Source organism: Meleagris gallopavo, chromosome 3, assembly GCF_000146605.3.
Source record: "Meleagris gallopavo isolate NT-WF06-2002-E0010 breed Aviagen turkey brand Nicholas breeding stock chromosome 3, Turkey_5.1, whole genome shotgun sequence".
Lineage (NCBI taxonomy): Eukaryota > Metazoa > Chordata > Aves > Galliformes > Phasianidae > Meleagris > Meleagris gallopavo.
The window spans coordinates 3362091-3373180 of NC_015013.2; the positions used below are offsets into that span (position 1 = coordinate 3362091).

The 11090-nt window shown below is 37.6% G+C and overlaps 1 protein-coding gene across 3 annotated transcripts in view; it reads right to left on the minus strand.

Moving 5' to 3' along the window:
• CTDP1 (CTD phosphatase subunit 1) overlaps nt 1-10628 on the minus strand; it is an 85433-nt gene extending 74805 nt beyond the window's left edge. For all 3 annotated transcript variants that reach the window (XR_002112882.2, XM_010708280.3, XM_010708279.3), the window contains exons 1-4: nt 10522-10628; nt 7555-7648; nt 6007-6135; nt 5348-5498 (exon numbers count right to left, since the gene is read on the minus strand). Coding sequence is in view for 2 of the 3 variants with exons in the window: in XM_010708280.3 (XP_010706582.1) it covers nt 5348-5498; nt 6007-6135; nt 7555-7648; nt 10522-10562 (415 nt within the window). In the remaining variant the exon portion in view is untranslated. The remainder of the gene's footprint in view (nt 1-5347; nt 5499-6006; nt 6136-7554; nt 7649-10521) is intronic.
• Nucleotides 10629-11090: the final 462 nt, after the last annotated feature.

Genomic DNA, 11090 nt, shown 5'->3' on the forward strand with positions numbered 1-11090 from the left:
TGGGTCTTCTAAAACAGAGGGTACAAAAAAAAAAAAAATAACAAAAACATCAGTAGTCACTTCTGCAGTGTTGATGTGTATGTATTACTGTGTAATTGGAATAACTTAAAACCCATAAAAGCAAGAAAATTCCGAGTTAAGGACAGAGGTTCAACCTTAACTCACCCGGCTATGCTTAAGAATTGCTGCAAATCGTAGAATCATCCCCTGTAGTGAGACCCTTGCAGTACCTAGGCATAATGAATTGAGAGAATTAGCTACAAAAATTTATTGCTGTACACACAGATATTTTGACAAACTACATAAGCTGTCACACAAGTTGCTCTTTTTCCAAACCAGTGTCTCTTCTACTAATTATCTGAACACAGAGGGACTCTACAGTACATTGGACTGTACTGCTTAAATGGCAAAACACAAATGAGGCATTTAGTTGCACTGTGTCTAGCTAGAACTGTTAAGAAAAGAGTAAATTAAATTAAAACAGCCCAAACACGTAAGCCCTGACTGTTAGGGATTACCCATGAAGTGGTGTTCCAGAGCTATTCCAGAGAGCTTTAATGAAAATTCTGTAACTTCTTTTTTTTTTCCTCCCCTTATAATTCACTGACAGTACAGAGAATATTGTTAACCAGTGATGCTCCAGAGTTGGGCCTTTCAGAACTAATGCATCTGAATAGCAGTAAGATAAAACAGTACTGGCCTTGTTAAGAACTTCTTTACATGATTCATTATTTGTTTGATGTTGCTTACCGAATAAATTCAATGTAATAAATTTAAACAATGTTGTTAGGTTTCAGGGAAAAATCACAAATTCATAAATCATTTGAGGTCAGAAAAGCTAATCTAAATCTAGTCCAATCATCCACCTACCACCAATGCTGCCCACTGAACCACATTCTTTAGCAGCACATTAACATGTTTCTTGAAAACCTCTAGGGATGGTGACTCCTCCACCATCTAGGGCAGCTTGTTCCAGTGCCCGACCACTTTTTTGGAGAAGTTTTTCCTAATATCCAACCTAATCTTCCCTGGTGCAACTTGAGGCCACTCCCTCTAGTTCTATCACGAGTTACATGGGAGAAGAGGCTGAACCCCTCCCCACCTTGCCACAACCTCCCCCTCATATAGATCAACACTAAAGATACTAAAGAAGACAGGCACCAATACCAATCCCTGGGAAACACCATCTGCAACTGGTTGCCAGCTGGTTATAACTCCATTCACCACCGCTCTCTGGGCCCAGCCCTCCAGCCACTTCTTTGCCCAGTAAAAGCACAGCTGTCCAGGCCAAGGGCTGACAGTTTGCCCAGGAGAACACTATGGGAGACTGTGAAAGGCTTTGCTAAAGTCTAGGTAGACAACATCCACAGCCTTTCCATCATCCACCAGGCTGGTCACTTAATCATAGAAGGAGATGATGTTGGTCAAGTAAGGACCTGCCTTTCATAAACTCATGCTGGCTGGGCCTGGTTCCCTGGTTGTCCCACACATGCTCTGTGATCTCACCCAAGATGATCTCTTCCATAACCTTCCCTAGCACCAAGGTCGTGCTGACAGGCACATATATCCTCCTTAGGACCCTTCTTGTAGCTGGGAGCAATGTTGGCATGCCTCCAATCACCTGGGTCTTCTCCAGTTGGTCAGTAACACTGACAGTGGAAAGTGGCTTGGCCACCTCTGCCAGCTCTCCCAGGACCCTTAGGTAAATCCCATCCGGCCTCATTGACTTGTGACTAGTCAATGACGGAGTGAGTAGTCTAGATGGAGTAGGTCTCTTACTGTCTCCGTCTGAATTGGGGGGGAGGGAGTTATTCTGCTCCCCATTGCAGACTTCCAAGTCAGGGGGTGAAGTACCACAGAGAAACATGAAAACCTCACTGAAGACTATTGATGCACTCCATTTTTTAGTATAATTGTGAAAGTAGTGGTCCGATTCCTTTTTGTTAAAACAGAACAGAGATTTCAGAGTAGTTACTGTTTTGACTTTTGTTCATGCTTTGAGTTTCCTACTGGTTTACATAAATGAAGTCACAATTCTTCACAACCCTTAGACTTGCAGGCAACTGGGCATTTGTATAGCAAGCCTTTTTTTTTGCTATGCAAACCAGAGTCTGTAACAATACAGTTATAACAAATTTAGGATTTTCATCGTTTCCCTAAATGCTTATAACGGCAAAAGTAAAGAATCTTTTTTCCAACACTGGAATAAAATCTCTGTGCAATCGCCCAACTCACTGTTTAATTCTCGCTATAAGTCTGGATCATTTGCTCAGTGAGAGATCTTAAATCCTGGCTGAACTTATATAAACTCATCTGTAAATGTGGCCCTCTGCTCCATGTCTCACACAGTAGTATAGATGGGACTTTACAAATAACACAAAACAAAGAAAGATCACCACAAGACAATGTTCAGAAGTAAGTTGTTCATACTTGCAAAGTCTCCAATCTTAAAAGACAGACTGAGCTGAATATCAATTCCTAGTATTAACAGTAGAGCTGTTGACCCACTCTTTCAACAGCATTTGAGCACTTTCAGCACTGGAAATTACATACACATAGGAGGTATGCAGTTCAACAAACAATTCACAGAAGTGAATAACAAAGCACAAGCATAAGCGCACGCGCACGCACACACACACACACACACACACACACACACACACACACAAAATCCCTCAATTTATTTCAAGTTCTAAATAAATCTTAAGAGCGATTTTACATAGCATCTCTTCTGGCTAGTGGCCTCCAAAATTCAACTGCGTTAAGTTTTACAACCAACATATAAGCTGACTTCTTTCTTAAGAAATACTTAATGTCTCTTATGCAGAAGGGGGAAAAAAGATTAGGTAGCAACTGGTCAAAGTAATAAATACTACAAAATCAGATTTAGATCAGAATATCCAAAACTATTTCATGAACATACAAGAGACCCCTTTGCAAATGTGCCAAATTAAGACTTGAGCAGATATAAACCATATTTGCAAGTATCAGCTAAGTCCAGCTAGCAGGTGACAGTCAGGACAGCAGAAATGGCCTCATAATACATCATTACTTTCCAACTGAGGGAAAAGCACTCCAGGACGTGGAAGCAGCAGCTCAAAGTTCATGGATTTCATACAAAGAAAATAATATAGGATGTTTATGGAAAAGCTGAGAAAGCATAGAGGGATCTTACAAAAAGATTCCTGGCATTTTATTAGAAGTCCTTTCCTTATGTAACATGGGTTACATGGTAAAATAAACACATCTATTGCTTCCTGTGAGAAATGGCTTAACCAATACTGCCCCCAGGTGGTCTGTCTATGTATTACCACACATTGCTACAGCACCTTGGTTACGTAGGAGGTGAGCACGGGCGTAAGGTCCTATCAACATTCTTCTACCTCTCTCCGTACCAACATGTTTCAGCAGAAACTACCATCATCACTGCAAAAATCCTCTCCTGCTTTGAATGCTTTCGATGAGATTAGACAGACGCAGGTAATGTACAGAAGTCTGGGAATGTCTGAAAGCAGCAATACATTAATTTGCTCATTTTGTGGCTACCTTCTCTATGGAACAGATGGAGCAGCTCAAGTACGACAACCACAGAGATGTTTGCCACACTGTAAGCATCAGTCTGTGACATCACGGGGACTGTAGGGTGATCCAAATTTTAGCTTAGAGGTGAAAATGAGCAAAAACAGAACCACATTCAGGTAAGAGCAATCACCATTATTAACTACCTCTTCAGCTCCTCCTCCTCCCTTGCCCAGAAGGGTATTTGCTATATAATTTCTGACTTTATTTGGTATTCATCTTCGGAGTTCAGGCCAAGGAGAAGTTTTGGCACAAAATCCAACTCAAGAAGGTAGGCCACCCAGTTCCCTTACGTCAGGTATCCAGATGTAGTATGCAAGTATACAGTATACAAGAAGCCCTGTTTTGCTAAAGGAAATAACCACACTCTAAGGAGGAGAGTAGGGTAAAACAACAAAAACAACAACAAAAAAGCACTGCACATTAGCAGTACAGAATATATATTCCTATAGTGAGACTGACAAACCTTTAGGAAGAACTTCAAACAGTTCTGTCAATATTGAATAATGTGGATATTTGGACACATTTCTCCTGGAATTTGTTTTGAGGAGAAAACAAATAGCTATCATTTTTAATAACAAAAATATCTTGTCATTGTAGGTATTTCCTATGGCATACTAAACACGCATATAGCTCTCAGTTTATACAATTCCTTATGAGAACTATGACAGATAACTGGAATAGTTAGTTCTACTTTGAAATCTTCCCTTCTTGATAAGAAATAGTTTTTCATTGATACCATTTCTCAACACAATCACAGCAACATGACAAAACATGTGAAAGACAGCGAGGGTGGGTGGGGTAAGCTAGGTAACATGGAAGAGCAGCAAACACAGCTTGACATGTGGAGACAGCCTAAAACATTCTTAATGACACTGTATGACACAGACTATTAATAAAGGGAAATCTGAGGTAAAAATGCTGAATGCTGTTCTGTCAAGGAACACTCAGGGATGGAGTAAAAGCTTTTTCATTTCCAATTAAAAAGAATAGTTTAAACATGATCACACCCCTACCATTCATTACCTTAACATGTTATGGAATCACGTGGGTTAACTTTTAACATGTAGGAACAATACACATTTCACACAATGACCCACACCACAGCCTACTATTGCTAAAAGCTTTAGAATTTCAGTGCTGATTTTACAGTTACAAGGAGAAAACATTTACAAGTTTTTGAGAATAATGCATTAAAATACTGTCAGATCTGTGCTTTTCTCTCTAGAAAGTAGATATCAGTACCACAACACAGAATTGCTCTTAGTTTATATAGCAAATAAACTTCCTCAGGTGAAGGGAAACAGTAAATTTCTTTTCCTCCACAGGAGATCCACACTGTGGATTTTCATGGAACTGCTGCTTTAGATCTTAACTATCTAGAGCTATCTGTCTACCTACCTATTTATCTAGATCTTTTAGATGTTGCAGATCACTGTTAGAGCCCATCTGCGTGATTTCTTAAGTAGGAAGGCAACAGTTACCGTGCCACAATCTGATCCTTTAACTTTTCAGGGAAGCAAAAAAAAAAAACAAACAACAAAAAAAAAACCAACACCACCACTCATCAGATATGAGAAAAAAGGGACTGTTGCTAAAATTACAGGCCATACACATGCAGCACCTAAATCTGCTTACAGGAGCATACAAGAATTATTTTGTGCAAAACTAAAGAACAAATAGTTGAAAACAATCAACAAAAGAAAATAAATCATGTGAGTATAAAGACAGATTACTGAGCCATTGCTAAACATAATATACTACTCACCTGCAATTGTATGTGCATAAAGTCTGCTGCCAAATGTAAAAACATGCAACTCATACAGCTTGGCAATTTTTTCCAGGAATTCCTTACAGTGAGGACGCAAACGAGTATGCAGCATAGGCTCACCTCGACCTAACTGAAAATGAAATATGCCCTAGAAGAAAAAGCACGTTTTAAGTTATCAAACTGCCAAACAATAATGCCAGCATTCAAAAAGTACCCTTTTCCATCACTGCCACTATTTTAATTCGTACAAGTAGGCTAAAACAAGTTTTTTGCTACAAAGATTATGTGGAGGAAAAAGAACATCTCCTGACCATATATTCAGTCTATGAGCTGTAGAGGAAGAAAGGCTCACATTAAAAATAACTACCTGAATTTTTTTTTTGCCCAAAATAACTGGAACGTAAAAATGAAAAGAAACAATTGAGAGAAAGAAAGCTATCAATTTAAATAGAGACGGGAGAAAAAAAGGAGTATTTTACAGAATGTGTTCCTCACATTTTTTGTTATTCTTCAGTTAGTTTTATCTATCTAACCATACAGTGTTTTTATTATTATTGCTCTTGTTTTTTTGTTTGTTTCAGAAGAGCCATCATTTAAATATTCTTAGAAATATTTCTGTCATTACTCTGGTTTGAAAGTTAACACCAAATACGTACTTTATTAGACATCTGTTGGCAGTGCTGTTCTGTAGTGTGGATCAACGTCTGATCCAAATCTACCATAAGCACTAGTTTCCGATTTCTGTGTAGTCGTTGTTGATCTTCTCTTCCCAGCTGTTCAGCTTGCTGTAACAAAGCATTCATAGAGTAAGCTTAATTTACAATAAATGAACTAGGGTTATTGGCCTCTGTAAATTGTGAACCTGAGAAGAACTGCTATAAACTAGCTGCAAAGGCATTAACACTTGGTAACATTGTCCAGATGGCACCATGTCAGCAACTTTCCCTATAGAAAAATATATATCCCTAATGTCTATGCTCATCTATGCAACAGGAACAACTTATAACTGATGAACTCAAAACAACATTCATCTACATATAACAAATATCCACCAAATCATTTTAAGACCAAAACTGAGTTCTGAGGAACACAAGAAGTTCATCAATAGTTCTCAAAATCTGACTACTATGTTTGGCAATTTCCTATCAATTAAATATAATACAGTTGACAACATTGTTGAACATTAAATTAAAGCTGCTAATGACAGAAGCCATCACAACTCAATTTAGCCTAAAGAACAAATCATCAGACATATCTGGATTATTTAGCTCTATGCAGCTTTATTATGAGTACTATGCAAAACCTTCATGTTCCTGTAATTTGAGCTGAAGTTTGCTTCTTTTCTGTGTATTCGTAACCAAAGCATTGTGCTCACATTAGGCACTTATAATGGTAAGCTGCAGTACCACAGGCAGTAGCCTGCAAGTAAAGTGGAATATTCTGAAGAAGCAAACAAACACAAACTGCTCTTCAAAACACACTCCTCTGTAATGAGGATGGTTTCTATCTGCTTTCATCTCCACATTTCTTCTCACTGGCATGTTCTGAGGAGTTACAAAAAAAAACAAAAAAAAACCACAACCCAGCAAGCATCAACAAAGTAAAGAAAAGTAAACCATCAATTTGCTAAGAAAGATTAATAGGATATTTATTTTAAAAATAATCATGCCTTTTTCTCTAAATAATCTGAATGTTCAACGTGCACATTTTGATAACTCATCTAAGTGCAACCTTTGAAAAGGTAATGAAGTAAATTTAAGATGGAGGTAAGATGTAAAGAATGTGTCTTGACTACATCTCTTAGGACCAATTTCGGGGCTCCTGACTAACCATGGTGAAGCTAGGTTTCACAGACACTGCAAACTTTAAACACAAGATAGTAAGAATTGAACTTCTGACAAACTGTCAGTTCTTTGACACACAAATACTTAAGAAGTGTATTTCCTATGTACTATCACAGAAGCATCATATTCTCAGCACACAGGCCTAAAAAAATACTTTAACACCTGATACAATCTGCATAAGCATAAACACAAAAACTCTAGGCTACTGATGTTCAGCATCAAATGTCCCGTTACACTTTATGTAAGTATATACAACGTTGAAGAATATAATGAATTATATAATTAATAAGCTATAATTAAACTTTTCAGCTGTCAATCTACAGTAAAGGTTATGAACACGGACAGCACAATCATACTTACCTCAGAGCTCACTTTCAGTTCTGGGACACTATGAACCATAGACACAGTTGCTGTGGATAATGGTACATTCTGTTTTCCATTCTTGCTTCGTATCCTAACCACAAAGAGAAAAGAGGCATCAAAAGAGGGCAAAAGTTAAGTGAATTAAAATTTGAACAGTAAAGCCAGCAGTACTGAAGCAGTTGTGTTCAGAACACTGTATGATTAAGAGCTGTTCTGCATTAAAAATTAACTTGAAGTTATGGACGAGGCAAGCTATTGAACAAAGTGTATATATATATATCAAAGAAGCTCTCCAGGTAAACCTTGCAGAAGAATTCAATTTAATTAGTTGCATCTGTACAGCCACATATAAACACAGCTAGGTGAATAAAGTGTCTACACATTGATCAGTGTGATGAGTTATAAATTGTTAGCTACCAAACCATTCAGAGTTAGAACTTATTTTCCTTTTTTGCAAACGCTTAGCACACAATTACCTACTCTTCCAAGCTGGACCATGAAATAAATCTATGCAAATCATATGCGAAGTTACTCAGCGCGTAGCAGAGCAACTTATACCTGATTGGTGCTTCAAAAGAAGTAGCCAAAAAACCCACCCAACATACATACATTTCCCTTTGGCAATGGGGTACTACAGAACCACAGACTACCCTGCGTTGGTGCCTATATTTATGTATGCACATATCATACACGTGCACTCAAAATCATGTCTACGTGTAATAAGTACATTTACACACAAGCATGTACAAGTACGAAGTTCCTTAAAACAGACCAACCAACTCCACATTGTTTCAGCATTCCTAGCTTCCAGCAAACAAATTTGTTGTGAACAACCAGTTTTTAAGACTTTATTTCTGACTCAGCAACATTACAAACATTACTGTACAAAAGATGTGACACACACATCTTTTGATTCTTTTATGTACCCCTCTCCAATCAAGGACATAGTTTTGCATCTACAGCCAAAGTTAAAACTCATCCAGTTTTCATTTCATGAGAACACAGCACCAAGTAATTTACACACAAGTTCCCAATAAAAAGAGTATTCTTCATCTGTGCTGGGGCCTTTAAGCAGTGACAAAGAAACAGTCACATACAGACATGTTTCTACAGTACCGCAGCATTTGGAAGCACTACCTAAATCCAGGAAAGAGAGAGATATCACTTGGTCTACTTGAACAAGCAAAGAAATTGTGTAATGGAAAGGATGCTCTGCTGGTTCACACCTAACAGGCTGCTAGTGAACTGTCTGTATTGGCTTCTCTTCAAGCAAAAAAAAGCACTGATGCTTTTAAACTGCCTTCTGATGTAGGCTCAGCCCATCTAATGTCTCATTCCAAATGTGTAAGAAACTGTGTAAAATAAAGATGTTCTCTGATGCAGACTTTATTGAGAAAACTGAATACACCAAAAAAATCCAGATTTGTACAGATTTTTATGAAATAATAGCAACATTTAGACATTACTATATTTCAGCCTCAATTCAAATTTTCCTTCAGGGCAGGAAAAGTCCTATTTGCTATTATCCTAACTTCATGTTAGGTTTGCTCTTTTGTCAAATACTTGTCTATAAAATATTAACAATCAAGTTTTCACTTACAGTTATATTCTACTACTAACTGGGCTATGTAATCTCTAAGATTTCCAATATTCAGTGCGTTTATTCTGGTTTATGGTATACTGTTCAAAAATAACCCCTAGAAATGACAATGAATTAAAAAGAAACCCCAGTATTTCCTTCCGAAGGGAATGAGCACTCAATGTTCATTTATAAAATCCAGTCTACCATTCAGTTTATTTTTGAAAACAGATGCTGAATTAAGTAATTTGATAAGCATAAGAAATATTCTCTTTACCAACTGTACAAGCAATGAGAGAACAAGGGAGAAGAAAATCAAGTTTTGAATTTGCTTTTTTGGCCTAAGGCTTAAATTCCCTTAGTTCCACAGCAGAGTATTTCATAAAAAATTGAAAACAATTCTAAAGCCTTAAATAAAAAGCACTGAAGATAAGCTAGCTCCCATTCAGACACACTGCAGATGAGGAAAGATCACATGAATTATATTGATCCTTTCCCACAGTTATTTCCACCTGCACATATGAAATTCTCATGTTGATGTCATGGTCAACACAACTTCTGCCTCTCAACTCCCCCGTTACAGACATACAAAAGGCAAAGGACACACAACAAGGACAATTTACACCTTTACATTTACATTCTTTACATTTTCTCCCTAAGGTAGTAAACTTCCCTATATTCATCTTCACCAAAAGAGAGAGAATACGCAGTTACAGAACTGTAAATGTGCACTACAGCTGTGCCTCAAGTACCACACGGCATCTTATTCGCTTGCATTCTGAGTTATGGATCTCTGTAACACTTAAAAGTAAATACAGTTCCAAACAATGCATCTGTGACCACAGCAATGTAGAAATAGGTCACATATTTGAAAATCTGCTTCAGGTTAACAAAACAAGTGCCTTGTATAAACAGTAAATTACAGCAGCTTGCAACAATGGCACAGCCCTTGCCAATTTCTTTGAATACTGACTTTATCCACAAGTAACACCAATTTTTGCCTATAAATATCAATTTCTCACTTAAGAAATACTCTTAATATAATTACACTACTGATGATGTGATTGTGAAGCAACATACTCAGGTCACTCCATTTAAAGCAAGAATTTCACTAGATAGTCAAAACAGACTTTTTTTTTTCTTTTTAAAAAGAGTGCTTTACGCTAAAATTTGAAAATTAAGTTGCCCTGTTTATACTAGGCAGTATGAATACTGTCCTCTCTCCCTACTAGTAACTACTACATCTTCACAGGTGTACTTACAGGTATGATTCACAACTACTAAGGATCAGAACATAGAAGCAAAGTAAATGACAGAAGGAAGAGTCTAAATTCCTAATCACAAGCAAGGATAAGCTCAAAAGAAAAAAGATCTGTAATACTTACTGAGTCAAGTCCTGGCCACATTCTGCACACAAACCTTTCATAACCACCGGATGGCTACATCCTTCCAGTCTCACCAAGATACCCCTGGAAAAGAGATACAGGTATCCAATTTATTGCATGTTGATTTCAGATACTTAGATTACTGATTGAAGACTGAAAGCCAGGTACGTGCTTTTGGCCTCAGTGGAGGAAAAAAAGGACAGAGCCTTCTTTGTACAGAAACAGGTTACATTCAGCTAGATGTAACTGTCCATTTACATGCTACTGAAAATCAAATATGTAAACGTTTCTGTACTGATTTCATCTTGGTTTATGATCTTCTTGTGCCATGGAAGGAACAAGAATTATTTCAGTCTTTTCACAGAAGTGTTTTGCTGTGCTTCTGTTACTCTCTTGAGTACTTCAACAGTCATTACAAGACACTCTTCCCATTTTCTTCAACAGAGTTTAAAAAAAGCCTAAAGGATTAAGTGTAACAGTCATATTTAGTTCAGATACCACAAAGGTGCCCCAACTGCATGACCACTGCTGTTGCATCCCCCTAATTTTTCAAAAGGGCAGAACAGGGG